The sequence below is a fragment of the Pleurotus ostreatus genome (assembly GCF_014466165.1).
Source record: "Pleurotus ostreatus strain PC9 chromosome Unknown scaffold_8, whole genome shotgun sequence".
Lineage (NCBI taxonomy): Eukaryota > Fungi > Basidiomycota > Agaricomycetes > Agaricales > Pleurotaceae > Pleurotus > Pleurotus ostreatus.
In genome coordinates, this window is record NW_023503163.1 from 138,654 (window position 1) to 156,223 (window position 17,570).

The 17,570-nt window shown below is 50.3% G+C and overlaps 3 protein-coding genes across 3 annotated transcripts; all 3 read left to right on the forward strand.

The window, feature by feature from the left end:
* Positions 1-756: 756 nt before the first annotated feature.
* PC9H_010370 (uncharacterized protein) lies at positions 757-1,236 on the forward strand (the record flags this gene model as incomplete). Its single annotated transcript, XM_036779863.1, has 2 exons — positions 757-774; positions 844-1,236. 2 exons carry the CDS (start codon positions 757-759, stop codon positions 1,234-1,236), a joined length of 411 nt encoding a protein of 136 aa, XP_036627246.1.
* Positions 1,237-1,818: 582 nt separating this feature from the next.
* PC9H_010371 (uncharacterized protein) lies at positions 1,819-4,944 on the forward strand (the record flags this gene model as incomplete). The annotated part of the gene is made up of 3 exons (XM_036779864.1): positions 1,819-1,846; positions 1,907-1,942; positions 1,997-4,944. The coding sequence occupies 3 exons, from the start codon at positions 1,819-1,821 to the stop codon at positions 4,942-4,944; spliced, it is 3,012 nt and encodes a 1,003-aa protein (XP_036627247.1).
* Positions 4,945-5,069: 125 nt separating this feature from the next.
* On the forward strand, positions 5,070-7,099 carry PC9H_010372 (uncharacterized protein; the record flags this gene model as incomplete). The annotated part of the gene is made up of 7 exons (XM_036779865.1): positions 5,070-5,386; positions 5,437-6,244; positions 6,303-6,316; positions 6,361-6,687; positions 6,743-6,839; positions 6,892-6,918; positions 6,977-7,099. 7 exons carry the CDS (start codon positions 5,070-5,072, stop codon positions 7,097-7,099), a joined length of 1,713 nt encoding a protein of 570 aa, XP_036627248.1.
* Positions 7,100-17,570: the final 10,471 nt, after the last annotated feature.

The following is a 17,570-nucleotide window of genomic DNA, read 5'->3' on the forward strand; positions in this document are numbered from 1 at the left end:
AGTTTTGCAGTTTCGAACAGGCTCGATGATGGCTGCGGCGTAACGGTGGATGGCGCCATCGACCTTGTTCAGGGCTTGAGCTTGACGCGCATACACCGACGCTCGGGCACGTATGTCGTTGGGATACTTGCTATGTCGTTGGCGTTCGGACGTCGTCGGTATGTCCATATCTTGCAGTGTTGCACGTTCGTTTCTCTGACGTCTCTTGCAACAACACGTGCAAACAAGTACCAAGTACCCCTTGAGTGGCCTTGCTGACGGCTATTAACGATTATTGATGAAGCTGTGCTTTCGAATTTTGATCAAGCAGGCGTGACGATGTCTGTGGCGTACACACGGATGTCGCCATGGTCCTGCTTCGGCCTTGTGCCCGACCGCGAGCTCTCCAGTGTAGCGCTTGATTTGGCAGAAACAGAGCTTGAAAAGTAACAAAGGCAAATAAAGACTTTGCAGACGGTGACCCAGTGTGAATCGTACGACGCATCTCTACCATCGTATCGGTAAGTATCGTGTATCGTGCAGGATGTGCTGCAGCATACGCAGCATGGTCACCGTCGTATGCAGAACGCAGAACGCAGAATGCAGAATGCAGTATGCAGTATAGTAACGGCACTGTTAACCCTACTTCTGCACCCGGCCCTCATTGATCGTCAATCATTAATCACTCCACATGGTCGCAGGACTATCCTGGACCGTATCCGTATCGGCATCTGCTGCTACTTATCTGCATACCTCCTCATGTCATGACATTGCGCAATGTCAGCACCTGCCCAGGTACGGTACGGTGCGGTGCGGCGACGAGATGCAACGGCTGCTTGACGACACGTCGCCCTAATGATACAGACTACACTCCAGCACAGCACAGTCCCTACACCATCTGAGCTCCCTACCAGCTACTTCTACACCACCACCTGGATAAATATAGACGATCCCAATCCCAAGGCCAATCCCAAGGCCAAGGCACCTCCGGCCATCTGCATCGACCCCCCCCCCCGCCGCCGCTGCTCAGGACCGCTGCCAGGGAGTCCTCGTACGCGAGCGTACGATATCGATATCGATATTCACGCGCACGGGAAGTCGGACGAGTACGGTACCGCGCGCCAGGCCTGCCGCGGTACCGCGCCGACCCTCGCAAAGGTTGGGGTTGTGCTGCGTCGGGCCGCAGATGCTATCTGTGTACGACACGACACGACACGACACGACACGATATCGCGCAGCAGTGCGGTAGTGCAGTAGTGCAGTAGCGTAGCAGTGTAGCAGTGCAGCATCCTTGGACTTGGACTCGGACTCGGACTCGGGACACCTACATCACCTACATATGCGTATGAATACCCGACTTGGATATGCACGCTGTTGGCTGTTGGCGGTGGCGTCGGGAGTCGGGAGTCGGGAGTCGGGAGTCGGGACCGCGTGTCGGTATTTTATTTTTTATGGCCGTCTCGATATTCATAGGCCAGAGGTCGGGGGTCTACTCGTATACTCATTTCTCCCAGCTTGTGCTAGTACGAGCTACGAGCTACGAGTGACGCTGGCCGGCCAACCAGGGACCAGATGCAACATGCAACATGCAACTTGCCACTTGCAGCTTGTTGCAGCTTTTTTGGCACATGCCACCTGAGCGGCGAGAGGGTGTTGATGCTGGTGCGCGGATGCGTCCGACGTCCGGCCCCTCAGGCCCAGTCAAAAGTCGGGAAGCTGCCGTCGGTTGTGAAAAGTTCACACGGTTGGTACCAGGCGTCATCGGTTGTAGCAGGTTAGCAAGTACATACTGCCGTGTCGATTGGCAATGTGTCAAATCAACCTCATTCAGCTACACAAATGATTGTGTGTACATGTGAGCACCGATGTAAGGGAGGTAAAGAAGTTTCATCCTCAACTTACACCCGACATTGTGAGTTTCGTGAAGCTGAAACAATAGCACGGGTTGCTCCCCAGTCTCGAGGTACGTGTATGCGCACGGTTTCGTTTGGACAATACTGATTGGGATTATTGCTAGATCAGGATGGTTCAGAACAGCCCGCAGCAAAGCGACGTCGATTTGAAGTGAACGAAGCAACAGCAGGTCCATCTGGCTCTCGAAATCCAGGGTCTCCTCCTCCTCGTACTCCCCCTGGATTGCCGCCTGGATTGCCTCGTCCCTCTTCGCCCCGTTCGCCACCTCGTTCACCGGCACCACCTGGACCGCCCCCTGAATTTCCACCTCGTTCACCACCGCCTGGATTGCCGCCTAATTCACGATCTCCTGGACCGCCGCCTCGTTCGCCGCCTCGTTCGCCACCTCGTTCGCCGCCTCGTTTGCCGCCTCGTTCTCCTCCACCTGCTGATACTTTGGACCGAGGATCTGGACTTCCTGCCACATCTCAAATTCCTGATATTCAGCAGTCGCTGGAATGGCTGAAACTCCTTCGTGAAGCCACCCTGGATAACTCTGGTCTCACAGCATCTCAACTGGATGCCCTTCGAAATCCCCAGCCAGTTAACCAAGAAGATTTCGACAAAAACCTACGGTTCTCTTTGGATGTCTTCTTGGCAAACATCACAGCAGCGCAGGCTGTTTATATAAGGAATTGCGCCGCTATCGAACGCAATACAGATGATACCAAGATGCTTTCAGCGGATCAGCTCAAGCGCCAGCTGGAACGCATCAGCGGCGTCTATGCCATAAAGCACGACATGTGCACGAACGGCTGCATCGCCTATACAGGTCTATACAAGTTGCTTGAAGAATGCCCCCAGTGCCTACATCCTCGTCGAAACCATTATCACGATCCATTCAAGACATTCACCACATATCCCATTGGTCCACAAATTCAAGCGCAATGGGCTTCGGAAGAAGGCGCAAATGATATGCGATACCGGCAACGGCGTACCGACGAGCTGCTTGAAAGGCTTCGTCAGAACGGTGGAAAACTGGATGTATATGATGATTTCCTGTGCGGCAGCGATTATCTCGAGGCTGTCATCAACGGCGACATTACCAACGACGATACTCTGCTGATTTTCTCCATGGACAGCGCCCAGCTCTACCGCATGAAGCAATCAGACTGCTGGCTGTACATTTGGGTTATCCTCAACCTTGATCCAAACAAGCGGTACAAGGTTCGCTACGTTCTTCCTGCTGGATCGATTCCTGGGCCCGACTCCCCGAAGAACATAGATTCCTTCGTCTTCCCATCACTTTATCACCTTGCCGCGATTCAAAACGAAGGTGGGCTTCGCATTTGGGATGGTGGCCAGCGCCGGTTAAGCTCCTCTCGACTACGCCTTGTCTTTGTCACTGCCGATTCGGTGGCACTGGCTAAACTCGCCCGCTGGGTTGGCCATCTTGGTAGATTCCCATGCCGAATCTTCTGTGGTCTTCCTGGACGGCACAAACCAGGTGCACCCCACTACTTTATTGCTCTCCTTCGCCCCAATGGTCGTCTTCCTGCAAATTCTCATGGCGATGTAAGCATAGCAGCACTTCCCAACGGTTCAGCAGCACAATTCCTTGACAATCTCCGCTCTGTTATCACCTCGCCCAATCCGACTCAATTTGAGCGTCGCCGTCGTGATTCTGGATTATCTGGTGTCTCCATCTTTTTCGGCATCGAGCTTGTGTTCCCTCCACCCTTTTGCTTCACTGGTGATATGATGCATCTCGACGGGCTCAATCTACCTGACCTTCTCATCGGACTTTTTCGCGGTGAAAGTGACCTTGTTAGCACATCGGACAGTGTCATGAACTGGGAGTGGGCTGTCCTTCATGATAAAGATACCTGGGTACAACATGGCGAGCTTGTTGCTGATGCAAGGCCCTATCTTCCTAATTGCATCGAGCGACCACCACGGAATCCCGAAAAGAAGATATCAAGTGGTTTCAAGGCTTCGGAGTACCTTGTTTACGTCTACGCACTTTGTCCAGCCCTCCTTCACGGTGTTCTACCACATGCTTTCTGGAAACACTTCTGCAAACTTGTCCGTGCACTTCACCTTCTCTCGCAGCGCTCTATCTCTTCAGAAGCTGTATCAACGGCGGACAAGCTGCTTATCGACTACTGCCAGGACTTCGAGTTGCTTTACTATCAACGCCGCATGGACCGATTACACTTTATTCGGCCGTCTATCCATTTTCTTCTCCACCGAGGACCTGAAACCCATCGCCTGGGACCGAATGCCCTACTAGCGCAGTGGGTTCTAGAAAGGACAATTGGTAATCTAGGTGCCGAAATCCGACAGCATCAAAATCCTTACGCAAATTTGGCTCAACGCAGTCTTCTACGGTGCCAACTCAATGCGTTTCGTGCGCTGGTCCCTGGATTCGTCAAAAGTGAAACTGGTCCATCACATCTAGGTCAAGATATTGGTGACGGCTATACACTGCTTCACAAAACTGAAGACACATCTCATCTCTTGCATCCGGATTCACACGAAGCCTCGGCCCTTCGCACTTACTTAGATCATATACAACCTGATCACGACAATATCCAGGAACTCCGAGTCATCCGATGGGCTCGATTACGACTACCGAATGGGCACACAGCACGCTCGCTCTGGGTAGAGCAGTTTACCTCCAAAATCCCACGTCGTTCTCGCAATGTCAAGCTGATCACCAACAGCATTGTTCAAATTGCGGAGGTGATGTACTACTTCAAGTTTCATGTGAACGGCCTCACCCTTTCCCTCGCAATGGTGACTCTATATGGAACTCCAGATCCCACCATACTCGAAGACTCATCCAATTTATTGTGGGTGTGTGATTTCCCCGCCGCGGGAACAGCTATTTGCGTCGTTGATGCAAAATCAGTGGAGTCAGTCATCAGAATGGTGCCATATAAATGGAAGCCGGTTATCGACCTTGCGGAGGGACATTTGATGAAACCAGGGAAATATTTTATGGTAGAGCAGCTCAGTCACAATGTCGCCATCGTAGATACCAGTGAAGACGATGACAACGAAGAGTAGTAGTGAATACAACATGCCATATATAGAAGTTCACACAGCCATGGTTGAGTTTGGCCTCGCGTTTCCTGAGTATCTTCACTCTCACCATCACCACACTTCACACTGTCTTCCAATAATATCTTAGTATGTCGGGCTTTGGCCACAGCTTCTCTCATTCTCCATATCAGCATGGTCAACGGACACTCGGATCTGGTTCTCTGCGCCCGACTGGATTGCAACTGGCTGGAACATTGCCATATTCACCTAACGGCCCATCTATGGCTTCAACTCAAGATCTCGAAGTGACGTTCCCATTAGATCCGTCTCTTGGGGTGGCTGAAACTGCCTATCGACCTCTGGCATCGAACTCGGGCCTAATGGGAGGACAGGTGGACTATATGCGCCGCTGCATGGAGCTGGAGCAAGAAGCAAGGGTTTGTAATGCGCAATATATGGTCCTACGGTGTGTAAAGACATTAAGCTTACTATACCAGTGACAAATTTGCCCTGTAGTGACGCATATATTGCACTCATTCAAGCTGTTCCGCAACTCCTCCAATTCGTAACGCCCCCCCCAGGATTACCCATACCAACAACAGGCTTTGCCGCACCAGTCTCTGGTGTCTCTCCGACTCTCGCGCTTCCACAGCTTCTTCAAAAGGATTACCCGAATGTAAGATACTGGCGGCAAACTGAATACCAGAAGCGTGACAAGGAAGACACTACACTGCGGCAAAAAGAAGACAGCAAGAAAACTACGATGTATCTGGAGGACGACACTGGTACTCAAATAAGCAAGTCCTTACGCTCACGCCTCTATAACCATGCATTCGCATTCTGGAAAGCTCTAGAAGATTCTGGCATCAAGGTGACAAACTTTCGAGACACAAACTTGGACATCATCAAACGGTTTCGCACCTCTGTTGAGGCCGACTTCTGGTTCCTTCGGCTATGCGAGCATCACTGGAAGGCTGACGAACTCTGGAAGCAGACGTGCTCAACATATCTCAAGAAGCCAGCCAGCCGTGACTCAAAGATGGACATCAAAACGGAACGCTTACTAACTGAGGTCGTGGCTACAGCAGCAGTCAAGGAGGACTCCCCCGAGCTCACACTCGAGTACATGGACGAACCGATCGAAATCTCCGATAACGAACTCGAGCCTCCTGCGAAACGCGCAAGTCCGAACACGGGGCCCAAGGGACCTTCTCCAAAGCGGCCGCGTCTCTCTGCCGAGACCCCGTCTGCCCCCACCCCCAGCGCAGGACGAATGGATGATACTAGTAGCACTAGCAAGGGCAAGGAAAGGGCCCCACTAAAGGTAAGTTAATTAATCTCAATCGCCGCTTGTACTCTCACTGAGGTTCTCGTTTCCTTAGCTCATCAATCCATTGTACGTGACATTGCCTGCATTTCTCCTGAACTAACATCTTCTAGGGCCCGCCTTCGCATGTCTACGGCTACCAAGACGACAGACGAGCCCAGCATCATACCACCTACCAGCTCGACAACGAAAACTCCCTCCAGCATCTCCCAACCCTCTCCCGAGCGTGTGCATGCCCCAATTGCAACCGATTCCATTGCCATCGCAGACCTTGCAGACCTTGCTCCAGTTGCTCCCCCCGGAACAGAACCTTTGGCACCAGTTGTCGCCTCCACCTCCCGAGCGGCGGATCAGGCAAGCATGGCGACACGATCTGCTCCGAAGCGCCAGCCAGCGAGTGCGCAGCTCTTCGTGCCAAACAAGACTAGCAATACAGCGAAGTACGTTCGTCTCAATCACACTACCAGTTGACTCATTTCATACCTTCTGTACTAGGTCTATATGTGGAAGGGAATGGAATGCGTCGCATCCCAATGGAACGAAAGGCGAATTCGAGGGCTATTATAAGGCGCTAACAGAGGTAGAGCGGCAGGTAGGTTTATTCAATCCATCAAGTTGCCCTGTAGTAACCACGACCACCTCAGCGATATCGGCTTCAAGAGAAAGAACTGGTATGTGATGCAGCTACTCTTACCTTCCTGCTATGCCCTGACCTATCTATTCTACCAGAAGAAATCCAATAAAGAGAACATGAACAGCGCAGCAAAAATCAATGTCACGGCTATGAAAGGTTCCACAGCCGCACCTGATGCCAACGACTCCGTCGTCATGGCGTCAACGACCAGTGAATAGACAATTGAGTGATTGTAGGCAGTGAAATGGAAGGGAAGTGTGGCGGGGAACAAGCTGGATGCCTGGCTTTCACGTACTACAATAATTACCGGTAATGCCCTACAGTAACTGGTACAAACCTACCGTACCCAATAAATCATCGTCTCATTATTCTTCAGCTTGATATGAGCGAGTAAAAGGTTTCTATTGGCTGTAGCTAGCGGTACAAAGGTATGCTAATAGAAACTGATACAAACCGGCCGCAACATCCAACGTCATCGGCTGAGAGCCCATTAGAGGAGCCACCATCGGTTTCGGTCAGCGCTTGACACTACACTGATCCCAACCAATCCCAACCAATCCCAGCCTAGGGATTTTTGACTGGGCCTCAGGCTCCAGCGCCTCCAGCGTCCTGCAATTCTCATCGCATCGCATCGCATCGCATCGCCTTGCGCCTTACGCCTTACGCGGCTGATACCTGATACCGCCAACATTCCCAACATAACTTTGCACCAGATGCGTAACATCACATACCATCACATCACAATCCACTCCATCCCATCGCAACAAACGGCCCTGCCCTCAACGTCACATGCGTAATTCGACTCAGCCAACTGCGATAGACGCGTATGTGTATGTGTATGGGGCGGGGCGTGCTTACCGTGTACGCAGATGCCGAATTTGCGGAGGTAGGCGATGATGGGGTCCGGGAAACAGTCGATGCAGGGGCAGACCTGTACAGACGGGCGCACACCACACCGTGCATTGCGTTGCGTTGCGTTGCGTTGCGTTGAGTCAGTAAGTGTATAGACTCCCGTGCCATGCAGAAAAGAGAAAAGAAGGAACGGGCATTTCACGGCATTTTAAGATAGGACGTACGTCGGTCGTTCCTACGCAGGAAAGAACGCAGGCGAGCCTGCCCCGGCGCGAGGCCTTTCGCGAGGCAGGGGACCAGGTGCGTGACTACGCCGAAACAGCGGAGGACGTTGCACGATTCCGTGGCGAGGCCGTCGAAGATGTCCTGGCCGACTGGACGGTGGGAGGGGGAGGGGGGAGGTGGAAGGTGGAAGGTAGCAGGTAGCAGGTAGCAGGTGAGCAGGTAGCAGTCCAAGCACACGGCATGCAGCGTGCAGTATGAAGTGGGCAGTATGAAGTGAGCAGTCGGCAAAGTCAGAGCGCATTCCTAGATTTCCGGAGGGGCACGTACATTCTTTCAGGATGGTGGCTTCGAAGGCGTCGGTGACGTTGATGTGCAGGGAGTCGTTTCCTGGGTTCACCGCACCGGCAGGCTGGAACACGATCGCACATGCGGCGGCGGCGACGAGGACGGATGGAATGAAACGCATGTTTCTTTGTCGGTGAGGTTGAAGTTGAGGTTGAGGTTGAGGTTGAGGTTGAAGTTGAAGTTGGAGTCGAAGAGGAAGAGGAAGAGGATGTGAAGACGAGCTACGTATATGCGACTGTAGCTGCCGTGCATTCCAGCTGAACAACATCTGCATTTATACGCTGCAGCGGACCCTAACCCGCCCGCGCTCCTTCAACTTCTCTCGCTATCGCAAATATTCACCAATTCACAATTCACAAAGATCGAGTAAAACCGTTTGGCATCGCGATATCGGGCCGTCCAACCGTGCGTTTGGCACGGCCTCCCATACACTGAATTGAGATTGAGTTTAGCGACCATGCCAGCCGACCTGTCGAGGAAGAAGTCTCTGCTTCAACAGGATAGCAGGATGGGAGAACGGTGCATCGCGAGGGCCCTCGCCCCCGTGTCTGATGCTGGACGTCAAAGCTTGCATCTGTGACTGTTTGCGTTATTGGGAACGACAGGCGGGTGCATATCTGTATGGCCGAAGGGCAGGTATACGGTTTATGTTGAGCGAGCATTTGTCCATCAACCCTAACGGGGAGGACGAGCGTGCGCTGAGTGAAAGACTAGTGTCTACTCACTGGTTATAAAACTAGTACTACTTGTAGCTAGGTAGTCTTGATGCACACACTTAGGTAAGTTCTCTGGTAGAGCACTTGGTAGATTGTAGACGGATACAGGCTCCTTATATACTACTATCTACCTAAGATATAAATAGATGCGCAGTCAATACCTAGTCAGTATGACTTGGTATGAGTCGGTATGACTCACGTCATTAGTAAGATACTTCTATGAAGTTCTACTGCGGACTGCGTGTCTGACTCATGTCCTGATGGTCATGGTCATGTGGAGGTGCATGCGCAACACTCCCCCTCGCTAAGATGTTCCTCTGAACTTCGAAGCGGATTGTGTGGAATCAAAGAATTTGATTCCGAGCATGGACCTGAATAGCTCGAACTTTTGATAACCAAGATTTTTGGTAAACATATCTGCAGGATTTTCTGCACCATTGACGAAAAATAATTGAACGTCATTGGCTTCCACGCGATCACGAATGTAATGATAGCGGATATCAATATGTTTAGTTCGTCTATCAGACACAGGGTTTGATGCAATGAAAATTGCACCCTGGTTATCAGCGTAAATAGGTATACGACTGATGTCCATTCCAATCTCTTTGAAGAGATTCTTTATCCACATGATTTGTCGACAAGTGTCGGACAGTGCCATATATTCGGCCTCAGTGGATGATAGCGCGGTGGTTTTCTGAGCATGTGATTGCCAAGAAATAATACCACCGGCTAATTGAGCAAAGTACCCAGTCGTGGATCGTGGACTAGACCAGTCCGAATCTGTGTACGCAAGCAATCCCTCTTGTTCATCCTCAAAGCAAAGGGAGTAATATGGAGTCCCTGCGAGGTAGCGCAAAATGTAAAATGCCTTTTCAAGGTGATCCTTGGATGGATTGGCACTTTGCTGGGATAACTTAATTACTGCATAGGAAATATCGGGGCGAGTTCCTAGCATAATGTACAACAGAGATCCGATGACCTGTTAGAACTTTGATCGAAGCGCGGGGTCCACAGTTCCCTTGTAGGGTTGCGGTTTGTATCCCATGGGAAGTGGAGTCCGGGCGGTCTTGCCGTTCGAGAGATTAAATCTCCTGAGAACTTTTTGCAAGTAGGCTTCTTGATCTATGTAGATCTTGGAGCCCTTCCTCAGAATTCGCATTCGAAGGAATTCTTTGGCTTCGCCGAGATCGCGACATTCCCATCGCTTCATAAACGCGGCTTTTAGTTTTAACACAAGCTGCCGGTTAGAGCCACAAAATAGTGCATCATCAACATAGACAATTGCAATTACAATCAAGCCTTTGTGATGGTAAATGAATACACCACTATCAGTGGATGCACGTTTGAATCCAAGCTCTTCCATTGACTTGGAGAGTTCTTTCCACCAGGAAAGAGCTGCTTGTTTGAGTCCATAGAGGGCACGCCATAGGCGGAGGACATAGTCTTCTTTGCCCGGGACTCTGAAGCCTTCCGGCTGTTCCATATATAGCTCCTCATCGAGTTTCCCATACAGAAAGGCAGTTTTTACGTCTAAGCCTTCTATATGCCATTTTTCAAGCACAGAGAGTGCAAGAAGCATGCGGAATGTCTCGTATCGAACAACTGGTGAGAAGATTTCATTGAAATCAATTCCCTCTCGTTGTGAGAAGCCTTTGGCAACAAGCCTAGCTTTCTTGCGGCCATCTGACTTAATGTCAAAGACCCATCGGCATTTGATAGCCTTTCGACCTTTAGGGAGTCGTGCCAGACTGAAAACCTGACGCTCACGGAGCGATTTGAGCTCTTCATGGCAAGCATCAATCCATGGTTTTCGTTGATCAGGCGGTAAACGCATGATGTCATGGTATGTCCATTCCCGGACGTTATCGGGTTTAGGATCTGAACTGTTTGTCATCAGGTTTGACGCAGATCCATCCTCTGTCTCAGAATCTTCAACCGCTTTAGAAAGCAGGAAATTCATCAGACTTACTCCCCCTTCCTGAGTAATGCGGATTAAGTTCGCATCAGAACCAGACATATCCCAGTCTTTATCGACATTAGGATCGGACGGAGGGTATTCCTCTTTAGGGATGCTACTGGTAGGTTCTTGGTTGCGAGGAGCTCGGGTTCTCCTGCGTGACGTACTAGTGGGCAACCGGGAGCTACCTGGTTCATTGTCCCCAACTTGTCGTCGCCAAGTCCTATCCCTATTGATGTCTCTTTGTATTTCCGATGGTAGACATGTGTCTCCCGGATCGTTATACACATTGTCTCGTTTGTTATGATTCCTCTTCAACCTGTGAGGATTGCGTCGTGGCAAATTTCTAAATTCCTCATTGTCCTCACGCCTCGGATTGAAGTTCATTCTTTCCGGGTCTATTGGAGGTCCCGCAGGTGAAGGGGAGCGATCTCGAGGTTGATCATCCTCTGGACCGTCTTGATTAGGGGAAGGAGAACGGGGGGGATCGTGACGAAGATGGTCATGATTGTTATCATCATCGTCATCGGGTTCCGTTGGAGGTGATCCTCCACCACCCGTTGGTCCATTACCATGGTCTGGTTGATCGTCATCATCACTATGATGGTCACCGTGTGTGTAATCTTTAGGCTTGTTAGCCGTAGGACACTTCGGTAATAGATCTTCATCCCAAATTGCTTTGGTACTATGAAAGATGCTATTATTGTGGATACGCATAAATTTGTATCCTTTGATGCCTTCCGTAAAGCCAATGAATATCATTAATTCGGCTTTCGGGTGTAATTTGTTATTTCTAACTGCATCAGGTAGGTATACATATGCGCCACATCCGAGAACTCGGAGATGAGTTACGTCAGGAGCTTTCTTATACAGAGTTTCAAATGGAGTTTTCCATTTTAATCTCCGTATAGGTGTGCGGTTATAGATATGTACCGCATACTCGACTGAGAATTCCCACCAGGAATTTGGTAAGCAAGCATGATGACGCATTGCTTCAGCCTTATCCATGATGGTGCGATTAAATCGCTCAGCACGCCCGTTTTGTTGTGGTGTGTGGGCGACTGATTGTCGAGTGAGAATTCCATTACTCGCGAGCAATTCATCAAATTCTTTAGATTTATATTCTCCCCCTGCATCGGACATCCAAGTTTTAATGGTAGTACCGTGTTGGGTTTTCACCATGGCGATAAAATCACGAGCTGCTTTTACAGCTTCGGATTTGTGCTTTAATAAGCGAATCCAGCCATGTGAGGAGAAGTCATCAAAGAATGAGATATAGTACCTATATTTATGGTACGATATCACAGGAAATTCTTTGAGGTCCGAATGGATTTTCTCAAAGAGTTCCTGGGCTCTCGATTCTGATTGTGGAAACGTGTCTGCAGGCATTTTGCCTTTAGCGCAGCCATCACATGGTTTCTCACGTTCAGGGAATTTCAACTCTGGGAAATTCTCAGTGTGCTTCCTGAACTGGCGTAATACGTCTTTGGACGGATGTCCTAATTGACGATGCCAAGTGTCAAAGGTTACACTATTCAATGCTATCGGAGTACAGTCAAACGATGTTGAATGTGACCCATTTCGAGACTGGAGATTTGTGGAAGACGCTCTAGTCCAATAGCACTGGTCTTCTAGACCACGGTGGTATCCAGTTAAGAATATCCGATCGTGCAGTGTTTTATTGATGTACTGCAAAACATCACGGTTTCCTTCGAGTGTCACTTCTGGATTCATTAAGATGGTACCAGTGGACAACAATCGAGTGGAACCGAGGGATGGCATGTAATATGCCGGGTAAAGCCTCATGGTTTTGAATAGTCTCACGAGGTTGCCTTTCCTGTCATTTCGGAGTTGTTCGTACTTGAGTAAAATCGTTCCGACTCCAGTAATGAAAGCAGGTGTGCTGGCTGTTTTCACATGGATGTGATCCTTAGTTTTGAAAGCAGTAAAGTCGACGAAGTCAGACTTATTACCAGTCACATGTTGTGAGCAACCTGAGTCGTGTAACCACCAATCCATGTCTGGTGCAGCTTCAATTTCGATATCGGAAACGTTGTATACATTATTGGCATACAAATCATTAAATTGTCTACAGCGATCAATGGCGCGAGACAAATCTAATGTATCTAATGGTACATTTACATAGGCGCGGGGCCTTCGGCGGGCTCTTCGTAATAGAAGGGAGCACTGGAGTAAAAGTTTCATTAGAACGTCTTCCGAATATGGAAAGAGCTGGTTAAGGGTTTCGTACCTGTCTTCTTCTTGGAGTGCAACATCCAAGAAGTTAGGTTCTGGACTCGGTTCTTTCGAGTCGCCAAAGATGGATTCCATCTCCACATCCTGTTCAGGGTAGGGAGTGGCGGACCGATGCCGTTTTCTAGGCGTGGTCTCCATCTCTTCATCTTCACCATCAGAAGGAGTATCTGGAATCTCGACAATTTTGGGAGAAGATTTCTCTACCATGTCGGAGTTGGATAGTTCCGGAAGCTTTCCGGCTATCTTTTCCAGTCTTCTGATACGTTCCGCACTCTGGGGAATCCCAGGCATCAAGTCGAGAAGTTGTCTCGTCTTGTGGTGCGTCTCGTAATCACCACCTCGGTATGTAGGCTTGTTAGTGCCTTGATACTTTTGGGGTGTTTCTTCCTTATGCCTATTGTTGAAAAACTTCGGCTTAGGAATCTGGTGAAGTCTGGCAAGTTTAACAGCTTTTGCTGTACTTCCGGAGATCAAGACGGACGGGCGTTTATCAGCTGTCAACTCAGGTCCGTTTAGTCCAACCAGTTCACGTGGTGGAGTACCAACTCGGAATTCGAATTGGGGGACCGACTGGTTTGATGAACCCGCACTAGGTGTGGTTCTTTCATACCATTGTTGCGGTTGAGGTGCCACGATCCTATTGATCAAGCGGCGAGCTGGATCAGTCGAGAGAGGTGGGAATTGCCTCTGATCCTCGACTATTGGAAGCCTGCTCATATTGAGCATCTGGGCGAATCCACCGCTAGGCAAGTCAGGAATAGCAGCGTGAGCATGCGTATGTCCTTGACTTTTGGTGCCCTTGCGAACACGCTTCCTCTTCTTCTGCTGTCCATCAGACTGCGGAAGCTTAGAGGGGCCAGCCTCGGCATTTTTGTTGCCTTGCTGTTTCTGCTGCTGGAATTGAGGTGCTTTGCCTTTTCCTTTTACAGCAGAAAGTTTATTCGCGTTGCCCTGCCTTGGCTGCTGCAGTTTGTTCAGCTGTCTGCGCTGCCATTCGGCTTCGATGTACGCAATGAGTTCATCGAGGTCCAGATTTTCCAATTTCTTGTTAATCTGGGCCTGGGCAACTGATTCATACTCTTTGGGCAGAGCCGAGAGCATGATCAGGGCGAGGAGTTGACTCGATATGGGTTGATTCAACTCCTTTAGTTTTGCCTGTGCGGTCTGAAACTTAGCAATATCCGCATGTGGGGCTGAATGGGAGCTGATCTTGAAATTCATGATCTGCTTCAACCATTCAAACGCAGCGGCAGTATTAGTGCCTGCGTACGTGTCCTTGAGACTCTTCCAAGTTTCCTTGGAAGTGTCCTTCACATGGGTATTGAGATTCACGGCTATATATAAAGTAATATAGCCGAGGGCCATGCCGTCTTCCTTTTTCCATTCGCGGATGAGTTTTACTTCATCTGCGGTGGAAGAGGAAGCGTCCTTTGGGGAAGGAAGCGGGTAGCTTCCATCGACATACATCCAAAGTCCTTTAGACTTCAGGAATGCAGTCATGGGGCCCTCCCAGGCGTTCCAGTTGGAACCGGTCAAGACCTTAAGGGTCTGGGTATGGTTCTCAGTTTGGTTCGACATTGTTTGTTCGGTTTGAGGTTGGTAAGCCTGCGAACGGAAAAACATGTCAGCGAACTGAACTTCGATCCATAGAGAGCAATCGAAAGAAGCTCTCAACAAAAGTCCCTTTTTCCGCGGATATAGCATAAATAAATAAATAGCTATTCCGGGGGTGAGTTGTGTAACGCGTCAAGCTGAAACACATTGCACCAGGTGGCTTTAACCCCTTCAGATCTCATCAAGAGATCTGGGGTGCGAGCATATAGGCGGCATTAATAGCAACGCCATGCTAGCTTATACCCAGGGTTAGGTTATGGCTGACATAGTCACCACCGGTGTGTACCTGCCGCTAGTTTCCTAGGAGTGCAGGGTCCACCAATGGGCGTCTCCAGGGCCCATAACCTGTTGAGCGAGCATTTGTCCATCAACCCTAACGGGGAGGACGAGTGTGCGCTGAGTGAAAGACTAGTGTCTACTCACTGGTTATAAAACTAGTACTACTTGTAGCTAGGTAGTCTTGATGCACACACTTAGGTAAGTTCTCTGGTAGAGCACTTGGTAGATTGTAGACGGATACAGGCTCCTTATATACTACTATCTACCTAAGATATAAATAGATGCGCAGTCAATACCTAGTCAGTATGACTTGGTATGAGTCGGTATGACTCACGTCATTAGTAAGATACTTCTATGAAGTTCTACTGCGGACTGCGTGTCTGACTCATGTCCTGATGGTCATGGTCATGTGGAGGTGCATGCGCAACAGTTTACGGTTTAGTTTAGCCGACTTCGGAATGGTGAAGAAGCTGGACGTACGATGGGGCGCAGGATTCGAGACTTTGGCCCGCGAATAGCACGCCCTAAAGCATGCCTTGTGTACCCAGACCAGTGCGTTTAGGTTTAGCAGGAGGGCCCGCAGATGTCCCTCGTGGCTCGATAGCATGTGATGGAGAGCACGAGGAGAAGGCTGGACGGGCGGCGAAGGCGAAGGCGAAGGTCATCAGAACATAGAACATAAAGAACGAACCGTCGAATAGCTTCGAGTCGTCTTTTTTGTTTTTTGTTCAGGCAGTGATATACATCTAGAGTATGTTTGTCACTTTTCTCATAGAGTAGAGCCTGAACACGAAGCAGGTGTCATGGCCGACGAGATACGTACCTATGTGGATGCAAATGCAGTATGCAGTATGCAGTATGCAGTATGAAGAGGCTCGGTGTATCACCGCCGTCGTGGGTGGGAGGCGCTCGCCCATGCATCGAAGATTTGGGGAAGTAGCAGGGTATACCAGCATGAGCACTGAGCCCCCGCGATGTGGATGGTCGAGCTGACAGGCGATCCTGCTGCCAAATACTGCATACCGCTTCCGCGGTGCCCGCAACACTTTCGTCGCGTCGCGGGGATGGCTGAGGATTGGGGGCCTCAAGAGGTAGGCTGGAATCGCCCCTGCGTATGATGCGTATGATATAGGGCGCGGTAGTCGTTGCGCGCGACGATTAGACCCCTTGGCCACGGGCACCTGCCCATCCACGAGTGTAAGGGCAACCTCAAGATGGCCGACAGCGCAGGCCTAGCAGAGGGAGAATCCAAAGAAATGAATAAGACTAACTACAATACATGAGAGAGCTGCTCACCTAGCAGAGGGAGAATCCAAAGAGAACAGGATGGGGATTCTCCATGCCAGGAAGCGAAGTATATACTGTAGTAGCGTGGGAGGAATGAAGGGTAACTGTACAGTACACCAGCCACAGGTACGAACGAATATCACAAGGTACGAGGGGGCATGTGATAATGAAGTGGAAGGGGAATGTACAGGAGCCGTGCCAGCGACCTGGGGGAGTGGGGACAAGGAATAACGAAGTGGGAAAGGAAGATGGAGGTAGCCTGGACGAGCCCCGAAGTGTATCTATGAGTCCGAGCGAGTCCGAGCGAGTCCGAGGCGTCCGAAGTGCGGGAAGACTTCGGAGTCACCGGACGAGGCTCGGATGCGAAGGGGGTGAACGGAAGGGAAGCGGAAAGGAAAGGGGACGGAAGGAAAGGAAAGGGAAAGAAAGAAAGAGGAAAGGGACGAGGAGGAAGGGGACAGGACAGGGGGAAAAGGGGAAAATAGGAGTGTCCCCTTACAACGAGGGCGTGTGTTGCTGAGGAGTGGGCCGAACGGCACAGAGTGTATCTCCCGTCGTCGCCGCCCCTTCATCGCGGACGTTCAGGCTTGCCCTTTCCGGGTGTTCTATGTCTGTGATAATGATAAATCAGGGGAACGTCGAGTGAGGCGTTTAGGAGGAGGAGGACGTCAGTGATGACTCTCAGCGCCTTATTAGTGAACGCTCGGAACCTCGATGCCATATTTGCGCGGGTTTTCCTGAGGCTCCAGGCAACAGCTGTCCAGGGAAGGATGAGATAACTGCGAGCCAGCGGTGCAGCTGCACATAAGCATCGTCCTAGTTCCTGACACGGTCACGACACTTGCTGGAGTGGGACTTCCTCATTGCAATAATCACGATTCAGCTGGCTGAGAAAGGTGCAATAAGTTGCCGCTTGGGATGTCACCTTATATATCCCTACATATCTGACGCACCAAAACGAAAACGGGCGTGAGTGGGGGTGAAAACGAGACGAAAAGAACCGTACGGCCCGACGAGAGCTCGAGCTCTATAGAATCGCCGTGGGCGCACCAAATCATTCCTTGACTTGGCGTCTACTAGCGTACGCAGACACAAACATCAACGCCCTGTGAAACAGGCTTGATATCATAGGGTGTGACCTGCGCGAGTAGAGGTGAA